This window comes from Drosophila tropicalis, unplaced genomic scaffold (genome assembly GCF_018151085.1).
Source record: "Drosophila tropicalis isolate 14030-0801.00 unplaced genomic scaffold, ASM1815108v1 contig_694, whole genome shotgun sequence".
In the NCBI taxonomy this organism is placed as follows: domain Eukaryota; kingdom Metazoa; phylum Arthropoda; class Insecta; order Diptera; family Drosophilidae; genus Drosophila; species Drosophila tropicalis.
Window position 1 is genome coordinate 6,705,240 of NW_027173176.1, and position 22,819 is coordinate 6,728,058.

The 22,819-nt window shown below is 40.6% G+C and overlaps 2 protein-coding genes across 7 annotated transcripts in view; one reads left to right on the forward strand and one right to left on the reverse strand.

The window, feature by feature from the left end:
- Positions 1-22,819, forward strand: part of Con (Connectin) — a 151,387-nt gene that overhangs the window by 100,259 nt on the left and 28,309 nt on the right. For 5 of the 6 annotated variants that reach the window (XM_068293092.1, XM_068293090.1, XM_068293089.1 and 2 more), the window contains one exon: positions 22,249-22,355. The gene's annotated coding sequence lies outside the window, so the exon portion shown is untranslated. Of the gene's footprint in view, positions 1-6,786; positions 7,149-22,248; positions 22,356-22,819 lie in introns of those variants that run through there. The other variant, XM_068293093.1, reaches the window with a different exon arrangement.
- On the reverse strand, positions 1,668-4,489 carry t-Grip128 (testis-specific gamma-tubulin ring protein 128). Its single transcript, XM_068292680.1, has one exon. The coding sequence runs from the start codon at positions 4,353-4,355 to the stop codon at positions 1,701-1,703; it is 2,655 nt and encodes an 884-aa protein (XP_068148781.1). The 5' UTR covers positions 4,356-4,489; the 3' UTR covers positions 1,668-1,700.

Here is a 22,819-nt window from a genome sequence, read left to right on the forward strand (position 1 = left end):
CGTATATGTGTGCCTTTTTACGAGTATCTGCGTGTGGCATGGTCAGTTCACTTGATGCCTTTGCCCCATCTCTCCACCTTATCCCTCGCTCGCCCCCAAATCTTAGAACTTGTCAACTGCAAAGGAAGAAGTGTGGAAACACAGGCACATCGGAGGATGGTGGCAAGACAAGCTCAAGATGATGTGTCTGATCTATCAAAGCCTTAAACCCTGAACCGATTTTTGTTAGTTCCCTAAGCATGTAAATATTCGGTTCCTATTACACTGTTACGAATAAAGGATACCATGATAACTTTCTCTCATTATTCTTTATGACAAGAGAAAGTAATCCGAATGCACTCTGTCCTGTCCCCGTCGTCGAAAACATAAGTGATAAGCTTAATCAATTATTACCTGGCTCGTAAGGGTTTTTAGCAGAAAGATATAAACCCTTTTGAAGGTAAATATTATTCATTCCACTGGATGTTCCATTCGGCGTTCCTTATTTTTAAATAAGTCTATATCTCTATATATGTATGTATACATATGTATACATCTGTATATACATATATATTTCAAATTATTTAAATTCGTCAGATTCTTGGAGTCGTCCTTAAATATGCACAAATATTTCTGCCTTTGGTTTTGTCCTAAGTTAAGCTCTTAAATGCAGGACAATATCTTTGCCTATCCTCTAGTCGAGTTCCTGGAACAGACAGAAATCGCTACGCCCCTGAATATGCTTCAGTATTAGCTACACACTATAATTATAGCAGAGGCCAAAGGCATGTCCATGGTACTGAAAGATATTTGTATCTAGTTTCCGCTTTTATTTTTTTTTTTTTTTTTGTTTTTGGATTTACTGTTAAGCTAGCCCAGTGCCTAGTGCCCAGAGCTGGATTCAAGCTAGCTGCCTGTTGACCAGAGCAACCATTGTGAAGATGGATTACCATGGAGGCGGATGTCGACAGTTTTTCCTTATTTTTGGGTGTGTCTTGTTAAAACTGCCAGCTGATTATTATCACCTTTTGGGCTGGATGGGACGGACTGGCCAGTGAGATGGGTAGGCGGAGTTGGAGTTGGGGACAGATGTAAGAGTAGGGGGAGTGGGGCGTGCGGCAGTCATTGACACCAATGGTTGGAAGCCCCCCTGTGGGGCAATGGCTGAACGAATGAAGCTGCCACTGACAGACGTCATTTGCTTTTTTGCTCTTTATGTGTGTTTGTGTCTGTAGGTGCGTGTGTGTGTATGCGTTGTCTCTACCATTCCATTCAAAAGGCAGCAATGAATCGCAGTTTTTGATTAGCACCAGCAGCAGGAGGTTAGGCGGGACTTAGTCATGGCCCAGGCTCGCTGTTTGAGATGAGACAGGGGGTTGAGTGTGATGGAGGATTCTGCTGCTGCTGGTTACCCCTAGATACTTTTCTTTCCTCTTCTTGTTCTTGCTGCTGGCTTGGCATAATTCATTAGTGCCTAATTACAGTTCGTGGCTGTGTTTTAAATTAGTTTTCAGTGTTTGCGGGCTAAAAAGAAGATATTCAGACAGTTCAGATTTTCCGATTTCACATTTTCTGATTAGACAATTCTTGAAAAGCCTAAAAATTTGTGCTTAACTGGCCAACAAATTCAACACACTAATTAGCTTTCGAATTCGCCCCAAAACTTTACCTCATATTAAAGACACAAGTTTATGCGGGGCCATTAAAATGTTTATTAAGTGTTACTTGTTTTCTGATTTAAGTTTGGCCAAACTACTGTGTATGGCCACGGCCAATGGGAGAAGCGTCTGTATGTATGTGATTGACTCGTAATCATGTTCATCACTAGGAATTTTGATGTTGGCTTTCCGAAAGACATCTGTGTACAGCCAACGCACATTACTCCAAAGTCCTTTGAGTACATCCACCAATCTGAAAATCGTTTGCAAATCGCAACGATCGGGATAGTTCATTATAAGGTTATCCGTTACACCCGTGACAAAATCGTCGTGACATTTTGCCATTTCCTCAATAGTTTGACACTTGGCCATCTGCTGATCACAATTGCGAGCCAGCTTCAGATGTTTTTGTCTAAGACGCGTTAGGTATTCTGCATATTCGTTGAGAATTTGAATTGTGAGATCATACAACTCTGTGAATGTTTTGTGCAAGCAAATTTCACTCTGTTTACCGAGTGGGAAAAGTTTCTCCAATTTCCACTTGCATTGATAAATTTGAAGATTCAAGCAGAAGAACGCATTTAGTTTATATAATTGCTGCTTGGTAATGATGCGATTCATAAATGCGGCCTCATCGCATTTATATTGAAGCTCTAAGAAAGCGATATCTCGGCAAGGTAATACAGGGATAAAGAAATGGGCCAAGTCTTGATTATGACAGCTTACTATCTGGCTGAGATGTTCCACTGCTACAGAGTCAAAAAACTCGCCAAATTCATTTGAAAATCGATCATACTCAAAGAGTAAATACACTGAGCGCAAATGCCGCATATGTTTTTCCAAGTCGAGCTCTTTACTCAGTACATGGACTGCATAAGTGTTGACCAGCAGAGTTCTTTGAGTAAGAGCATGATCCATGGCATTCAAGAGGATTTCAGTAAATGGCACATACATACAACAAGATTTACAGGCTGACAAGATTTCATCACATTTGAAATCACGAACTCTGATATTCGAATCGCCTTCCAATTGCTTATAATATGTATAGAGTAGGCGACGCAGAGGCCCATCGTCAAGTAACTGAGCTTGAGTGAGTATATCGGGAGTAGGAAACATCTTGTCATCCACTGTGAGCATCTGATAGGTCTTTAGTTCGTACAGGAAGGATTCAATTACCTTGATATACAGACTCGACTTTATCACATGTTTATGAATAACACTAAACAAATCAATTCTTCGGTTGTCATAGAGAAATGACACTGCTTTGGACGAATTTTGAATATGCTTCTCAAGTATTTGATAGAGTTCACAATTTTCAACAATGTCCACCATTTCTTTCATACTCCTCATTTTGTAGTCCGAAATGCCATCGATTTTGACAAGTTCAGCTATAAATTCTCCAAGATGGTCTCCAAATTCACCCAAACGATACATGTTGGCCATAAATTGGCAATAGCTTCTCAGGCTCGAAAGTAGGAGGGCAGCAGAGCTAGTTTTAATTGAATGGAAAGGACATTGCTTAGTGGTCGATAGTAGTGTGGCTATGATATGAAAGCTTCTCTCATGTTCTGTAGTAAACTCGGTATCGGGAATGTAGCTGTCCCGGCATAATTCTCCCATCAGATGCAATTTTCGAAAAGGTTCCAAAGCCATGTCGAAGAAACCTTGACTGATTGATTGAGACGCCTCGTTGTCTTCTTTGTTGACGCGTTCAGCCCAATAGATTAGGAATTCCATAACTGGTTTTAGCAACCGATGCATACCCTCAAATAGACTGATCGAAGTGCTAAAACTATTCGCAGTAATCCTCCACGGACAGGCGTACTTTTTTATTAATTTTTGCAGCATATTCATATCCTTTAGAGGTTGCATTAAATTAATTTGTGGGATTAGACATTGAAGCTTGCAAAAGTGTAACTCATCGATTTCTTGAAAATGTATCCAATCTTGAGATGAGAAAAACATTGAAATGTACTCGTACAATAAGCGGCAGTCAGTTTGGCATGGATGGCTTTCCAAATAATCAGCGTATTCATTGCAAAAGTGAAAATCCATAGATACGACTATTTGATGGGGGCATTCGCTCATATCCTCAGGCAGTTTGTTAATTTCAACATTCAACGAGGAAACTGATGAGGAAGATTCCTGGGTGGAGTCGTTGCTATCTGATAAAAGGCATCGAGGTGAGATTGGAAATTTCTCAACAATGTCTCCTTCACCAAACGAATCGGATGATTCTGTGCCCTCAGATAATGATGAAGTAATGATTTCATCAATTTTGGCCAATATGCATTTTCTTTGTTGCTCCATTTCACTGGGGTTTCTTTTAACATTGCGAAAAGCCTCGAAGTTCACCGATAGCATAAAGTCCAGGATACGCCACTTGAAGTTCATCTCCCCGTCATCTACAAACATCGGATGCTTTAACATCATGTTGGCCAGTTTGTCAAAGGTCGCGCCAAACTCATGCAAATGTTCAGAGTTGTAACGCGCAAGAAAGTGATTTAAGTTCCTGGTAACGCATTCCTCGTCACTCTCTGGATATTGCTGGTCCTTCTGTAGCTCACGTCTGGCACATCTCAGGCATTTTTGAAAGACAGCATTGTGTTGCTCCTTTGCAGGTTCCATGCCAAGCAGATTCCCCACTAATTTTGTGAGATTTTGGTCCATTACTTCCTGTCGGTCTTGTTGTCCTTCTCCTTTCTCGACCTGATCCATGCCAAGAAAAACAAAAAAAATTAATTTATTTAAAAATTTATCTAATACTATACTGTATATTGTATATATATATTTATATGTGATACTACAAAGGTGTTGACTCAGTGAAAACCGTTGTTATACTGAAATAAATAGAATCTAAATATTACAAGAAAACAAAAACGAAAGCAAGGCCTGCTCTGATATAAAAACTGGAGCCAAAGAAATTTCAAGGTTCACTTTGATTGGAAGTTCAAATTCAGAAGGAAGGAAACATTTATTTAGAAATAAAAACCCAAAACCTTGATATTAATAGAAGGTTGTGAATTTATAGATGGGTTTTACAAGTCCCACCTGTTGTTTTGTGGCTAAATAAAAATCGGAACTGAAAGATGTGGAAAACTTATGTTTCGAAATAAGTCAAAGATCTGCAATAGAAAAGTTCTGCAGTGCACTCAGTAGTTTGGGATTCATGAGTTCGTTGAGGTGAATGAGAGGTGAATATACAATTTATGACCTGCATTAAATATGCAGCTTATATAAATTGCATAATTTATATATACATACATACATATACATGTGCATATGTATATAAAGGATCTCTGCCTGCAGTGGGTTGACTCTACGTATACACACTCACCTGTGTGTTCTTACATACATATATACAATAAATAAAGGCCCAAAATCAAGCATTGTTAATTCATATGGAACTTCATTTATTGGCTGTGGAATCAGGCCGAAAAGTGCTTACAGGAGTAAATATGAACACAACGAGTAGAAGAGAAAGAGTGTGCGGAGAGAGGAGAGGGACAAAGAGGACAGACAGGAGTGATAACCAAAGAGATAACTGAAGAGAAGAAGAAGCAGCAGCAGCAGCTTAAGCGAGTTGTTGTTGTTGGTCGTTGCTGTGTGCAATGCTTGTAAAACCAATAAAATCAATTAAAAGGCACTCAACATGCAAACAATTATATGCAAATTCATTTATACACGAGCTCACACGCACACAACTGCAGATGGAAAGAGAACGAATGATTAAGAAGGAGTGTTGACTGAAGCGGGAAGTGGCTATAGAGATTGAGATGGAAGAACGCAGGGGAGGTGAAATGAAGTCAAAGCAAGCAGAAAACGATTTTGTATTTGCATAAAGCAGGAAAATAGAAAAGGAAAAATCACAAATAAATAGAGAGGCAAAGGCCGACAACACACACAGTCACACAGTCGCACAGCCATAAAGCACAAAAGGCCAATAGGAAAATTTGTGGAAGAGGGGAAATGCAGGGATAATAGGAAAATAGGAGCATAAACCTGTTGCGCACGACCACCACCACCAACACCACCAACAACAACAACAACAGCAACAGAAGGACAACAAATAAACACACGAACAACAACAGCAACAGCAGCGGCAACTACAAACAAATACAAGTTGAATCTTTAAAAACGGCAATGAAACAGCAGGAGCCCGGGTCAACAGAGCAACCCGAAAGAGAATCGAAACAACACGAGAAATGGGCTGCAAGAGAGCCGATTGAAAGCGAATTGAAAGCAAGAGAAATATGTGGAACTAGCAGCGCCTGCGTTAATTGAAACAAGCAAATACGGTAGCGGTCGCAGGCAACAGCGACTAAGCCAAAAAAAATAGCACATTTTTAAACATTTTTTGTGAAGATATGAATAACAAACACTATTTGTTTCATAAACATGTTGTTTATTGACATTTAAAGCATCGCTATTAAAATTTTGAATTCCATATACATGCATATATATTTCGATCCGTGGCAGCCCATCTGCTCAGGCTGTATGAGAAAAAAGGGTTTTCGGGAAGCACGATGCTGGGTCACAGGATCATACGAACAATATTGCTTCTAAAAGCCAAAAGTATTGAAAAGGTATTACGAATTAAATTTTTGTGAAAAATTTGAAAACGATCGGTCAGTGGTCAAGTGGTTTTCCTGCTAGAGTGCTCACCGACTTGGAAAATGCTGTTCACTGAAGGTCAGTCAGTTAAAGCGCTATATCCTTGTCTGTTTTGTTCCGATTTACTTTAAATTTCTAAATTTTTACACAACGTTCTTCAAATGCTAAAGACTTAAAAAAATTGAAAAAAAAATTGAAAAAACATTTTTTTAAACCATAGCCCCCCTTAAGAGAGTGAGAGAGACACAGATAGAGAGAGAGAGAGAGCGAGCGAGAGCGAAAACGGGAAAGAGAAAACGGGAAACGAAACAAAATGAGATTGAAGCGGAGCTCGCAGTTGATGGCTCAATTTCTTTGCTGCAGCAGCAGTGGGGGTGGTTGTGGGCGTCCGTGGCAGCGCAGCTCGTTAGCATTTCATTCCCATTCGTTTCCAGGCAGCGTATGGACAGCGTACAGTTCATACGATTCTGATTCTGGCGCGTTGTCAGGTTCAGTCGTCGCCTGTGCGTTATCATTAGTCTTCGTTAGGCGGTCTTTGTGTCAACAACGTGTTGCTCTGTCACTCCTTTGCTCCTCATCCAACCAAGCGAGAAGCTAAACGTTGCCTTTGCCCGCTCCGTGTCATGTTCGTTTCGCGTTAATCACAACGTGGATAAACTAACAACAGTGTCTCTTGTAGTGCGAATAATTTTATTTGTATTTGTTTTTTTTTTTTTGCTTGAAAGTTTGAGAAAAAAAAAATAAAACAAAATAACGCAGTAGTGAGAAAAGAAGTTAGTGCAACAAGTCCCAACATTCAAGTGAAACATTAACTGTAACAGCAACAACTAAAATAAAATAAAATAAAATAATAAGCAAAATAATTAATGAATCATCTGTGTTTGTGTGTTAAAACGTGTAAGTCCTGTTTTTTCCATTCATTCATATCTTGAGAGGCAACCGTAAAAAGAGAATTGAAATATTTTTATAGCATACTTTTTAGCTTAGCATATTTCTCATCGTAGGTCAAATATAAAAAGAAATGAAATCAAAAGTTTGGAAATATGCCGGTTAAGAAAATAAGGCTCAACAACAGTCAAATAAATCCTAAATGAAACTTTTCTTCTCTATATATATATTTATATATTAGAGCTCTATATATTGTTTGTGTTGCCAAACAAACAAAGCAAAGTGAAGCAAAACATTAACAAACAAAACAAACTCAAAGAAATCCTCGAAACATTTTTTTTTGCGAGCCTTAAATTCAATAATAAGATGAGAGAAACCAAAAGGACAAAATGTTTTCCTTCTGAATGAGTGAAGAGTCCTTTTCAACTTTCCCTTTCACTTTTTTTGCCACTTTCTTGTTGTATTTGGTTAAATATATGTATGTGGCAAATTTAGTTTTACAAGTCGCAAAACCCCAAATAGAATAAATGCTAAATGGTTTACAAAAATTTGTTTAGCAAATTTAATTTCGGTTTCCTCATGCCTGACAAATTGGTTCTTGAAATAAAATAAAATCAAAGTATTTTGTTGACCCTCGACTCACACTTGAACTCACCATTGATGCAATTTGAATGGCATTGTTGAAAGTAATTCGGTCAGCATCATGCAACAACCTCTTCCGGTAGGCGAGAGGACGGATAATGTTGTTGCATTGAATGCGGCCAGTGGGTCAACAGCTCTTCGATATTATTTAATTCGAAAGGGCTTCGTGAATGAAATGAGTTTCTGCCTCACTTTCTGATGTGATGTGATGTGATGTGAATGTGTAACAGTGTATTAATTTTACTCGACGCCGATGTTATAATTGATTTTTGCTGATTTTCTTTGAGCCGTGGTCGGAAAGATAAACGAATCCAAGGAAGTAGTCAGTCGAGTAATCAATGCTTATGCAAAATGGCCTTAGGGTTTGCGGCATTACACGCGTCATTCTTTTTCTTCTCTCTTGTTTTTTTTAAATGGTTGTGTAATGTGATGGAACAAAAGCTGTGGGCAGTTGATGGACGACCTTTACGTGAAACTTATTAATATGGCTGAGAATCTTGAATTGTGCAAACTAATTTTGGACAGTGGATTTCGGGGATCCATCATTATCGATCGAATGATCGACTAGCTGCTTAGTTGAAGCAAATAAATTCAGGACCTGAAAATGTTTTCAAATAGTTTACTTTCGGTTTATTTTTTTGGGAAAGTTTCATGTGTTGTTAGAAAATAATAAAAATTGAAGCTCTATTTTCCTTTCATTTCAATTTTTCTGCTCTCACTTTTCTTGCAAATTTTGTTTGTCATTTGTTTATTTATTTATGCATGTATTTTGGTTTCCAGCTGCAGTGAGTCAAAAAGCAAATCAAAAACGCAAATAGAACTGAAAGTGGCTCAGCAATTTATATGGCAAATGTAATTTAAGTTCTTCTACTCTAACTGACAAATTGCTTTAAATCAGAAATGAAAATTTTCAACATTAACCTTGGCTCGAAACTCGACCGAAATGATCTCTCTTTCTCTTTCCCACTGTGTCTCTAGTTCTCTCTACTACCATATAATGGACTGACTATGTGGAACCCGAAAACTAAATCACTGTCATTGCGGTTAGAGGATTCGGAACCAAACACAAAGACAGAAAGAGAAAGGAATGAGACGACAGAGAGAGAGAGAGATAGAGAGAGAAAGAGAGAGATATAGAAAAAAAGGGAAACTAAATCACAGTCGGAGCTATTTTTACCCGTTTCCCCCCTTGTTTTTTTTGTTGTTGCTTGTTTTTTGGTAGAAACTGGTAGAGCGAATGGAGCTAAAAACTATTGTTAGGCAATGATTTGCAATTTGTTTGAAAAATGCATTTACAACCGCAAAGACAAACACAGTTTAGAACGATAGAAAGGGAGACAGAGTGATAGAGAGGGAGCAGGGAGAGGGCTCGCTACTGCTCCTACAAATAGAAACCATAAACAAACGCATGAGCTAGAGCCACTGGAAGCATAGATACACATACAGATAGAAATGGAGATACAGGGAGATACAGATACAAAATGCATATAGAGCAATGCGATGCAGCTGTGGCTACAGTTGCGGATTGTGGAATTGCTCCTCGCTAGCTTTAGTTCTAGATGCAGCATCTTTTGACGCCTCCTCCGCACCCTCCTACTATGCCATTTACAGTTACAACTACCGTTCACCGGATGGAACGGATGAACAGCAAAACGCAAAACACAAAATGAAAAAAGCCAGCCAGCCAAAAGCAAAAAGCAGAAAGCGAAAGCTTAAGCAAATCTCTTCAACTTTATATAAAACGCAGCAGCAAATTGCAAGAGAAATGCAAAAATTCAAAATGCAACCGCAAACATCAATTGCTGTCCACCCACCGAGCACTCACCCAGCCACTCCTCCACACACAGAAAGGACGCCCACTTCAGCAGGCAACTGCCTCATCAGCAATCCGCGACAATTCTTGGCAAACTACTTTTACTAGACTCCGCTCCACTTGCGGCCTTAGATTCTTAGATATCCTCATCTCATTCCACAGCTTCATCCGTCAGGTCCTCCATCAAATGCACTTTTGCTGTTGTTGTTTGTCGTATTTACTTGGCTGCTCAGAAGAGTAAGGAAAGAGCGAACCGCAGAGAGAGTGGGAGAGAAAAATAGTGAAAAAGAGAGGGGTACTGAAGGAGAGACTGAGCCGTAGTCAGCCTCATTTCACATCTCATATGCGCAAGTTGCTGCTCGGCTGCTGGTTCTGCTGCACTGAATTGCATACAATTACAAGCAAAAATGCAAAATGTGCAGCAAAGTATCTGACAGATACTTAATAGCAGCAAGCGGCAGGAGCAGCAGCAGCTGCACCAGCAACTACATTCCAAGACGTTGCCACACTTAGCGCTGCCGCTTTTTAAATAGAACTCCCTCCCATTCATAATGCGATAAAACGAAAAACACGTCCAAAGGAGAAATTGCAAATTCTTCATGTCTAAATTATTTTATCTCATTGCTTTTGGTATAATCTACTTGGCCAAGAGTTGACTAGAGAAGAAAAATCACTCGTTAATGCTCAAGTTCCGGAAGTTTAGTAAGAAAAGACTTGATATTTATTAATTCCAAAGATCGAAGCTTTAGTTGCAATAAATTTGCCAAAGAGACTTTTTATTCTCTAGCCATTGGCAAAGTTCAAGTCCAAGACCAAGTGAAACTCCCAATACCATAACAATTCCACTTTTAACCTGACTAACCTCAATTCAATTGAATTGTTGCACAAAGTTTTTGACGTCTTTAGCTTCAGCTTATGCGTAACTTGAACAATGAAGACAAAGGCAAGGCCAATCAATTGAGAGGTGGGAGCGGGCGGCAGTCGAGAGCAGGTGGAAAGCGACTTGGGGTGCGACTAGAGGTCTCAGTCCGGGTTTCGAGCTGATGATGATGATGGGCCCTAAGCTGCCTGCCAATTAACATGTCAATCGTTAGTCGTTTGTGGCCGGAAGTTTTTTGGTTATGTGCGCGAATGGCTTTTCCCCCCTTTGCGCCTTTTGCCCATTCACTTTTCTTGAAAATTGTTCGGAAAACTTTTCTTGCCACGCGATTTGCTGGCAACACATGTTTGCCATTTCCCGATTAGACGATTCGCCGATTCACGCCTTCTTTCTGCCCAGTTCAACTTAAATCAATTAAAATGCTGGCATCTCCTTGACCAGATTTTCCACGGAAATCCGTTTGGAGGCAAATTGTAAGGGAATTGCTCCATACGCTCCATTTGAAATCTAGTAAAGAAATATCTACAAAATCTGAAATGAAATGTCACGCAAGCAAATGAAATGTGAGACAAGAGGAACACCCGAATAACGGAGAAGAGAAGGGGCGGTAGAAATGAATCCTATGACTGCGCCAGGAAGCTATTAAATCTACATAAAATTGTAGAAAAGTTGGCATGTTGAGCAATTACAACTCAATGCCAGAAGGATAAGAGGAGAATGGATAAAAAGAAGGGTGGCGGTGGATGTGCCCAGTTGCTGTAGGGGACGCACCTTTTCAACTGACATGCTCATCTGAATGCAAAGCCGGTCATGTTGTAGTGGTTGCCATATAGTTTTGCTCCTCTTGTTGCAGTTGTCGTTGTCGTCGTTATTGTTGTTGTTGTTGCGGTTGGCGTTGGCTTGGCTTAAGAGCCGTTAGGAAATTGCACTTACCCTGGCCCTATGCCCACTCCCATCCCCTTCCCACACATCATACCGGCTTGTAGCCGCGAAGTGGGCGTGTGAAAAAAGAATTAAAGTCAAGTGAGCGCACTGAGACTGAATTCATAAAACGAGGCAGCAGCTGAGGCAGGAGCAGGAGCAAGAGGAGGAGTGCAAGGAGCAGAGTACCAGCAATAAAATGGCAGTCATCTAGGACCTCAGAGAAGGGGGCGGGTGGGCGTACAAAAGGCGTGGCTGCATGCATAACAACAACAACAACAACAACAGCAGCAACAGCAACGACGTCAACCTAAAGAAAAGCCGGAAAAATGCCCAAGTTGTTTGGCTGGCCCTCAAACCCAACAATACACACACACATAAGGCCACAGCACATGGACAGGATGTGGAGACTGGCAATTTTTTGTATCGTTGTTTTTGTTGTATTTTGTATATAATTTTCGGCGCGACATTTGACGCGACATTTAGTAAATCTTGAAGGTGAAAGACGCCCTCTGTCGCTGTCCTGTTCTGTTTGTCCGAGGTTTTTTTTTCCTTTCTTAAATATGTGTAATTATTTTTGCATACTTCTGGGGGTGGAATCTAGATTGGGAATCAGAACAAGAATTCAAGAGATGGAAACGGTCCCCTGCCTCACCTCAGGGCCACATCAAAGCAGTCTGACCTTTCGTTAACTGGAGGTTTAAGTTTTGGTTAAGTGTTTCTTATATGCTATAGAGTGGTTTATTTAGACCCGATCGATTGGTAAAACTTTGCAATATCCATAAAGAGGATTGTTTACAAGAAATTGTACTAGAAACTTTAATTTTTTTGAGTTTTAAAGACTTTACGTTGGCGCCTTTTTTTGAAATTGAATCGTCGCCATCGTCGCATATTCAATGCGAATAGGATAGAAGAAAATTTTAGTTTAGTAATTGGAAAATAACTTTGCTGACCCTTTTGGTTTTTCTTATGAAAAATTAATTAGCATGAAATACACACAATATGTAAGAGAAGGAGGGAAAGAGAGAGAGAGAGAAAGGGAGGCGAATGTGGAAATATTTAAAATATTTTTGCATAAAAAAGAAGAAAGGCAAGTAAATTGGCAAAACAGACCGTACAAAGAGAAAAGTAGGAAAAAAACCAGACCAGAATAGGGGTCAAAAACAAGAAAACAGGAAAACTGATAAGAAATCTGATGCTTTTTGTTTCTGCCCCTTTTTTTGGTTGTCTTAAAATAGAAAAGCGAAACGAAATGGAGGAAACTGAATTGAATGGCGAATTGAGAATTTCTAGTGAAATTTTAGAGGATTATTTCAATTGGCAATTAATTTTTGAGACCGAAAAACTTCCATTATGATTCCTGGCTTAGACAGGGAACGAGGACAGAGCTATTGGGGGAGAGCGAGTGGGTCCGGGTCCAAAATTAAACCGAGACATCTACGGGTTGGGTTGTGCCCTGAAGGATATCAAATCCTTTCAATTTCCGCAGACGACGAAAACACGAAAACTGCCAGCAAGAAAAAGAGATAGAGCGAACCAAAAAATAAAGAGAGAGAGAGAGCGAACGAGGAAAGCTAACCGTTAGTTTAATTTGTTAGATTAGTAAACAAATGAAAATTAATTGAAGCAAACGAAAAACTTAACCTCAGGCAACAGTCAAAGCGAAAAAGGGAGAAACAGACAGAGAAAGAGTACTACCAAGAGAAATAGAAAATGAGCGCGAAAGAGATGGCGAGCTTGCAAACTTTTTTGCTGCCATAGATAAACGGTTCTTGTTGTCGTCGAGGACCTTTGCGAGGAAAGAGAGTTGGAAGGGGACGAGGAATAAAAGGTAGCAGCAAATTGTTGGCCAAAAGTTTGGTTCGCCAACTCGAAGGGGGTACGCTGGGGGGCATATGTGTAATGTCTTCATTTTAGCTTTTGTTGTTGTCGTATGGCGGCGGAAGATGACTGGAGGGAGGGAAGGCCAAAAAGCGGAAAGCAAAAACAGATTTGATTAACTTAATTGTTTGCCGTAATCTTCGATTTGCTTGGAAACAGTCAACAACTATACCTTTAACAGGAAGTCCTAGTCGAAGTCCTTTCGCCGGCTTATGACACGCGTCGCCGTCGTCATCGTCCTCCTTGGCAGGGTAAATAATGATTAACGCTTAGGTCTAAGCGCCTTTTAATGGCACACACAAAAAGGAAAAAAAGGACGAAAGACAAACACACAAGCACACACATACACATTATGCGGGCAAACTACAGTGAAAGGGAGAGTAAAAAGACTAACCAGCTAAAAGCGCAATGTCAGCTCTAGTGAAGGGAAAGCTGAGGAGAAGCCAAAGGCGTAGCGACCAGACAGCATAATGAAAGGACATGAACACAGAAATGAGGACATGAACGTATAAAAAAGGAGCAAAAAATGCAAAGTAATGGTGGCAGGGGAGGGCGCAGGAGGAGAAGAAAAAAAAAACAAAGCAAAACAATCGAAAATTATAAAATAACAAAAGGCGAAAGCAAATCGATGGCAGAACAAAATCTTTTTTTATGCATGCAAGGATCTGTGCCCCTTCGCCCTTGTCTCTCCACCGAATACCCCTTTCAGAGTGCCTGTGTCCCTTTGTGTCCCTTTCGGTGTACGCGTCACGTATTGTCAATAAAAAAATAATAATAAGACACAATAAATTTTTACCTTTAACGTGAAAAGGCGAGTGCCGCATAAGGGTGAAGCTGAACCTGAGAACCGGTGGAGACGGGAGAGCCGGATGACGAGGCTTAGGGGTAGCAAGGACATGCGTGCCGCTCTGCTCCGCTTTCAGCTGTAAGGACAGGCAGCACCACGCACAATATATAAAAAAGAAAATAAACACGAGAGAACCAACGAGAGCTGAAACAGAGACACACACACAAACACATATAAAGAGAAAAGGATGAGGAGAAGAGGAGGTAGAGGAAGATACAGAAAGAGCAAACAAAGGCAATGACACGAAACGGTCCTAACAACAACAACAACAACAACAACAACAATAACAGCAACAATAAAGACAGCAGCAAAGAGCAAACAAATAAAAGGCGCAACAATTGCAAGAGGCAAAAGCGTACAACAAGAAATGGAGGACACAAAGATGGAGAGATGGAGAAGTTCCACCAGAATCTGGGCTCCTTTTTAGTGCGTATTCTGCTACAATCGAGCAACTTCCATCCTCCTGCTGCTCCACCTCGTCCATCCGGCCCAGCCCCTCTCGTTCGTTCAGTTTTTCCTTTGCCCATTTGCCAAGTGCGTGTGTAATTGAAACTAGGCGTCCTTCTCATCGCCCCACCTTCCAATCTTTTACTCCACTTCCACTTCCCTACGCCCACTTTGGCCTCCATGTTTTTATGGATATGTGTGTGTGTGCTTTTTGCTTATACATGTTGAGGATTTCCCTTGAAGGGCCAGTGAACTGCATAACGAAACGAACAAATCCTGTCAGAGTACAGAGTGGAAGTAACTCAGGAATCAAAGAGATTATGCCCAGTGCTTGCATGTCAAATGGAATCATTAGTCCTTGCAGCGACACAGTTCTAGTCCCGCAACGAGCCCAAAGCCCAACGATAATCGCATTTTGCAAGTCAACAGAACCTTTTCCTACACAAAATTTCAGGTTTTCGTAAATATATAAAAACTAACCGCAAATTCTTGGGAAGCACTGTGGAGCAATCTCTATAGTATTCTTTTTTTTCTTCAAAGAAATTGCTCGCTGGTTAAACAGTCATGGTACACCCGTTTCGGTTACAGGGTATACAAAACCTTTATCTGTAATATAAAAATGTTAAGTATCATTGAAACGAAGTTGATAAAATGGGCAAGCATGATGCCACAGGTCAAGGCACTAAGTTCAAATGGTAATTTAACCCATTCCCCTCAGCATCAGAGCAGACCGGCAGCGCGAGCTGACAACCAGGCTCTTAACTCAACTAAATCCTGGCCTATTCCCCGCACCTCACCTGCCCGGTCCTGTGTCCGCCCACGCTTAACCACTCAGCTTTGGTTTATGCATTTTTAGTCAGCTATTTGCCTGTTTGCTTTACCTAATTCCACAATGTCTAGACTCGAGCGCCAACTTTTTCATCAAGTTTGTCTTTTCGCTGCGCTGCCTTTTGGAAATGGAAAATGAACCGCTTCCCCCGCCATCCACCTCGGACCGCCTTCGACCCTCCCACTGTCCATTACCCTGGCCGCATGTCCAAACCCCAAACAACTTTCGGACGACTGCAACAGAAAGCAGCGGGAAAAATGGAGAAGAAATATGCAAAAAACCATTAAAGAGGCGAGAGGGTAAAGGAAAGAAAGAAAGGAATGAAAATTCGCAATATTTGTAAAAAGGACTACAGACAATTTGCCTTTAAATAGAGCGTGGCACTTCAAACAAGTGAAGGCGGTGGAGAATTGTGTGAAGGGGGCATGAGATGAATGTTGGATGGTTGGGCAAACAAAACAAAACACGTAAAAAAAAGGAAGAAAAGAAAAGAAACGAAATGCAAAAAAAAAAATGAAAGAAAAACATGAGAGAAAGGGAAAGATAGCAACAGCAACAACAACAACAACAACACATCAGAGTAAGAAGAGTGGAAAAAAACGAAGGGAAAAAAATCAAGAAAATGAAAAGAAAATAATATAACGAGCGCATATTAAAGTGGGTTTATTTATTTTGCGCTCAACATTGTTGCCACTTGCTGAAAAGTGAGCCCAACCAACCGCCACCACCACACCACCACCCCACCGCTCCGCTTTGCCAGGACACGGCAAAACGGAAGAAAACGGAACCCGTCGAAAGGGAAGAAGCCAAGCCGAGACCTGGTAATGCGTGTTATGTTCTCTTGTGTTTATTAAAAAATAATTTTCATGCTCAACTTGGCATACAAAGAATATCCTAAGCCTAAACCGGCCAACCAGGGGGGGAAAGGGCCATCCCCACCCCAACCACCATCTACCCACCATCCCCGGATCTTGGGATTCTCATTGCCATCTAAGGCTTGCTGTGCTATCAACAGTTTTGCATACTCAAGTGCCTCTGTTGTGTCCCAGCTTGTTTTTGCCGGCGACAACAAGAAAACATTTGAAACAATAAGCTCTCCGAGCCATACAAATTCAATAATGCGAATTCTTTTCCTTTCCTTTTCCTTTTTGCCAGCAATACCAACAACAACAGCAACGACACTAAATTATTCAGCTGCTTGGGATTGGTGGGTGGGTGGTTGGTGCTAGTCGGTAAAAAGGTGGCTCGATGTTAGCTGTTGGCTGGTAGCTGATGGCTGGATCGGCGGTAGTCCTGATGGAGGGGGACACCAAAAAATGTAAATCTGTGATTTTAATGCGTTTGCCAACTGTAAACATAAACCCAAAAAATATTACAAAACTTATGCAAACAGCAGTAGCATTCGCAGTAGCAGCAGCGGGCAATAAAAAAGAAACACGGGAAACTGCCAGGGAACAACATCAACAACAACAACAGCAACAACAGCAACAAAAGTAACGGCAAAGGAAATGAATACGAAAGCGCGTATGTCAATTTAATGGGCGGAAACTCATCTGGAAAATGCAGAGGTGGGGACTTTCCCGTCCCCTCTCCATCAAGGGCGTAGCCCAGGGCAAACTGAAGCAACTTTATTTGATATTCAAATTTTGGACAAACTTAGTCTCTAGCTAACGATTGAATTGAATTCTGCCTAACATCTATCTTCAGCGACAAAAAAAAAAAACTTCAAAAACTTGATGAAAACGACACAATTCAATAGAAACATATTCATTGGTAACAAAATTGTTTTTATTTGATCCATTTGGCTATTTAAGATTGGCTACATTTTTGATGATTCATTCCGTTCTTAAGTAATTACCAATTCTTAACGATACCAATATGTCACCTATGACAAATAGAGGAAACCTACATAAGTACAAATATTTACAACTAAATTCAATTTTTTCTGTCCTCTACTCTACAAACACACGACACACACACACACACACACATACAGGTCGTTAGTAGGTATATTCGTTTTGGCTACATTTGTTGATTGTTTGGGAATGGTTTATTCAGCACCTCCTATATAGATGCATATATATACTGGCTACGCCCCTGGGTGTGCCTGAGACAGAGTGAAAGTAAGAGACTTGTTGTTGTTGCTGTTGCCTCTGCTGGCTCTCTGATGTTATTTGTGTGCGAGGGGGAAATATTTATATGAAATATTTATATGAACATTTTCATTTATTGTGCGTAACAAATGTGCAGAAACCAGAAAGTGAAACATGGGCCGAAAAGCAAAAAAAAAAAAAAAAACAACAACCGAGACCGAAAATAAAAACGTGAAGGACACACGTCCAGAAGCGAAGCTAGACAGACGGGGTAGACTGCCTGGCTGACTGACTGCGTAGAGGTGAAGAGACTCACCTGTGTTGTGTTTTTGGTTGTGCGTGTAGAATTGCCATCATCATAATCATTGGCAGCAGCGACTATAGGAGCAACAGCAACAGCAACAGCTGCTCCACCCAAGGATCCTATCAAAATGCCTTCAGGACACGCTCTCCGCCACTCGAAACTTTTGTCATAAATACTGGGCCAGAGTTCGTTTTGCTTCCTTTTCTGTTTTTGTTGTTTTTTCTGGATTTTTTTTTGTTTTTTTGTTTTCGCTTTTGCTTTCTTTTGTTCAGCGGGAGGAAAATTATTATATTTTAATTACATATGCGTTTCGTTCGTTCGGCCAGGGCGAAAGCAAACAAACTGTTGCCGGGCAAAGGGAATGGGGTAGAGAATGCGTGGCGATGGGGAGGGGGACAGCCAAAAACAACCGCAAAATGTAAATGAAAATGGCGTGAAAAATCAGTTTCATGGTTTTTATACTCCTGTTTATTGTTGTAAATGAGAATAAGCTGAGAACGAGTGCGGGGGAGTGAGAGAAAGGAGAGAGAAGAAATGAAGAAGGTGGGCTGATGGAGGAGCGAATTGGGTGTGTGTGGGCCATACAGAAGTTGTTATGACCATTTAGCATAGTCGTTTTTAATAGGCAACTGACGACATGAGAAAACATAAGCAGCGGCAGCAGCAGCAAAAAAAACATAAAAAAAATCAATGTCCTCTCAGAAAACGAGCAACGACTTCTGCCTACCCTGTAACAAACACAAATGATGTAAAAATTCGGATCATATTTTAACTCGACGCTTTTCTTGCTCTTCAGCATTTCTTTTTGAATCTCAAAGAAAGTTAGTTTCGATATAGACAAATATTTGGGCTATCCAATATAAAAAGGACACAAAAAATGTTGGCGGAACAAAAATGAAATTTCGTTGCTGCTTTCATTGTGTGTGTGTGTGTTTGTGTGTGCCTGTGTGTGTGTGTTGGCCTGGCCTAATTAATTTTAGTCACTAATGTTTGTTTAGCTCGTAATGGTATGACAGGTGCCGATGACCCATCCAGGTAGAAAAGGAAAAATAAGCAAGTTCATTATGTAATTACATTAACGTTAGCAATTGACAAGTCAAACGAAAGGGAAATGGAGAGTTGGTGGAGATGGCGTAGGGTCTAAAAAAATATTAACTAAAATATATGCATGTAGGTACACAAATATGTATGTATGTATATACATACATGATTCTATTAATGCCAATTAATGATAATTAAAACGTGATATTAATCATTACTTTCTGTTGGTCAAGAGGTGTCAAAGTCGCTTGAGTTAGCATTATCTCATGCGCTCTCTAGAATTATTCCATCCGTTATTGGGATTATTTCCTTATTGCATTCTGAATGATTGATTTTTTGTTATTTTACGAGTTTTACACTTTTAAACAGGGCTTAAGCATATTCAGTTTGCAGTTTGCTTTCAGTTGACATGTGCGACTACATGGTATATGGAGTAAATTGACGACATGCGTTGGCTGAGGGTGGGCAGGGAATTAGGGGGCTTAGGAAAAATGCGCTACGACAAAAAATTGCGTTAATTTCTAGGTAATTGTAGCTCAGGTTAGTACCAGGCACAGAACCAAACCCAACAACACCAGCTCCCAGGACCAGGCTCAGGACATGCGACAACGTAAACTACAACAAAATGGAAGAGAGTGGGAAAGAAAACTATTAACACGTAGAACTGGACAGGGTTAGGTCACGCCCTGGAGGCACACACATATGAGTGTGGGGGTAGTGGGCGTGTATGTGGGTGTCGGCGTTAGTGGTGGGTGCTGACGCGTTATTCAAATAGTTTTATTTTCCACGCGCTACTCATAACATTCAGCAACGCTGAATAGTTACATGCCCATGTGGGCGATGTTGATGGCAATGCCTGATGATGACGATGACGACCTGAAGCAATTCCCCAGCTGCCTACCTGCTCTTTAAATGCCACAGGGCCATGTTCCACACACACTCACAAGTAACTACTACTGTGTGTGTGTGGGGGAGGGTCGCAGTGTAGTTCTATTGTTCGTTTGGCTTAGTATGAAATTAAATAATTGCATTTCGGCTGCGCCTACAAAAAAATAGAAGCAACAACAAGACCATATAAGCGAGGGCTCAAACAATAGTTTCTAGTAGGAACTTTTTACATGTCATCTATGTGTGCTCCCAGCCGACTTTGACGTATAAAGATATTTGAATCATCTTCTTGAAAAATATATATTGTTCTTATAGATAGATAGATTTGATTAAACTGATTAGACTAGACCAACCAACAAAAGTTGGCTGATCAATAAATGTCCTTTTAACTTTACCAGTTAAACAATTCAAACAGTAACATTTCAAGTGAACCCCGAGGATGTTGAATCTACTCCCCCAAACCCCTCCAAGTAGAAAAGTTAGAGCTTTGGCGCCTTCATCGAAATAATGTTGTATGAGTTGTTCTGTGCCTTGCATAAGCTGCAATTATTATAGTTTTCCTGTCCCATTTTGTTTGTTTTTTTTTTTTATTATTTTTTTTTTTTTTATAATCATTCTGGTTAATTATGCCCGCATTATTTGCTCTACACACATATGAGTGTACAAGTGTGTGCGTGTAATGTGAGAGGGGGGTGGTTGCGGATAAACATTTTTATTTGAATATTTAATACGCTTTGCTGATGCTTTTGCTTGATTAGGCAAATGCTGTTGTTGTTTTTTCTTACCTCTACATATGCATATGGCGGGGACATTGAATAACTGTTGATGGAAGGAGGGGGGACTATGTGGGAGTGGAAGGAGGAAACCTCTTCAACTTATGTCAGACAGTTGTCAGGGCATCTAACTGATTGTAGTGGCATGTCAACAACCTTTTGCTGTGGCGGCTGCTAGGGGCAACCGTCAAAAAAAAATCGAATAAGAAAAAAAACTGAAAACGTAGAAAAAAGAATGATACAAACAAAACCACAGATTGGATTCCTTTCCTTTGATTTATCATTTATGTTTAATAAGCAAATGAAAATGTTTGAACTTTCCATTTAGGAAAACAAAGAGGAAAAGAGCAGATTTTACAATCGTTTATTTTGCATGCGAATCGGAAATAGAACTGAAAAAGAAGGGAAAAGGATAAACATTTAATATAATTACGCACAATTTTTAGTTGAAGTTTATGACACACACTCACAGTTAGAAAGATAGGGGGAAGTCGTATGGAGAGTGTAGGGACTCATACGTGACTTTTGACAGCAGCGTAAGGGGTAAGAGGGTCCTGGTAACTGGATCTTGGGTCCTGGCATCTCACTTTTACAGCAAGTTTATGAGCCGCCGCCAAGACAAACATAAACACTTATAGCAATGAGAGTGTGGCAGGGCTAAGGGCAGAGGACAGTGGACAGAGGGGAGAGGAGAGATTGGGCGGGTGGTAGGTGATTTCATAAAGTGTAACAAGCCAAAGCTTTGAGCGGCGACAAATAAGCGACAGCAGCCCTGAAGCAGCTTCGAAACCAAAGCCGAAGCTCAAAGTCGACAATAAAGCGATGCAGAAAACTTTACAAGCTACCGAGGGTTGCCTGCACACACACACACACACAGCAGGATACTCGCAGGATACACACAGAGGACACACCGCTCACTCGCTGCGAGTTAAATATTTGTTTCGCTTGTTTACATTGAAGACCCCAAAAGGAAAGTTGGCATCAAGTTCTCCCCCATCCCTTCACACACACACACTGAGTCCCCTCAAGAATCGCCTAGCCCGCAGCAGCAGCAAGTCGTTATTTCTTAATATTGAGTGCTGCAAATGATGCTGGAGAGGATAGGATGGAGAATGGAAGAAGGAGGTGCAAGCGTCGGCCACAAAATAAGAACACAGAGTGTGGGAGAGAGGCAGAGAGGATGATGATCAGGGCATATGTCAGGCGACTTAACTTTTGAGAGTTCAGCAACGCCCACTACTTGGCCATAAATTGAGTGGCATTTGTCCTCGATGTCTGCTTTTCTTCTGCCCCCCCCTCATTTTGTTGCTGTTAAGTTGCTAAAAACGGAAAATAGGCGATGCCTTCCATAAAGTAACTGCAACGGAATGCATTTGTCCATAACAATCATTCGACAATAAAAATGAGGCGAAGGAACCATTAAAAAACAAACCAGAGGGCCATGATAATCCAATATGCGATCTATGGAAACTTCAAAAACATTATCATCTCGAGTTAAAGCTGCCAGGCCGAGAGAAGGTATGGAAGGGCAAGGATTGCTAATTCAATTAAACTTAATGGGATTCCACAGAGAATCTATGTTAATCGAGAAGTCGTTACTCAACAAGAAGTAAATGTTGTTGCAAAATGTATATTATAGTAGAATCAGTCACTTGTGTGTATTGCCATATCACTTTTCTATCATTCTCTCAAACAGATAATTTCATATTAATTTGTTTTTCTTTCTCTCCTCTTCTTTTTCTTCTTGCAGACCCATCATCCTGTTAGTCAGCAGAAAAGACAAGAATAAAAAAACTAATTCTTCATTGCCGACCCAGGCCCGTACGTGACGAGGCCTTTTTTTGCACTTAATCAAAGGTAAGTGACAAACGGACAGACTCACTGTCAGACAGACAGAGGGTCGTATGGATAACGAATGGGGAAGAGCCGGTGATCAGGGGAGGGTGGTGGCTTAGGTCTTCGAGTTAGAGAGTTAAGTAAGTCTATGTAATTAAGTGTTTGAGCGAGAGTCAAAAGGAGAAAAGTCGAGCAGGTAAAAGCGCATTTGGAATTCACTTTTAAATCGTCAAGCTCTGCTTCAAGCTAGCTTCCCACTTTCCCCACTCTTAAGCCACCAGACAGACAACTGTACATATGTGTAGAATCAGAGGAAGGGGGTGGGTTTCATATGCCATAATGTTTTAAGTAAAATTGTTAAAATATTTGGCAGTCAAGTTGAGAGTTCCAGAGAGTAGACGGCAAATCTTGTGCTGTCGTCTGCTAAGTCAGTATTTATGTTTGCCAGTGATTGTTGTTGTTGTTTGTGTTTCTGTTTGTCTTTT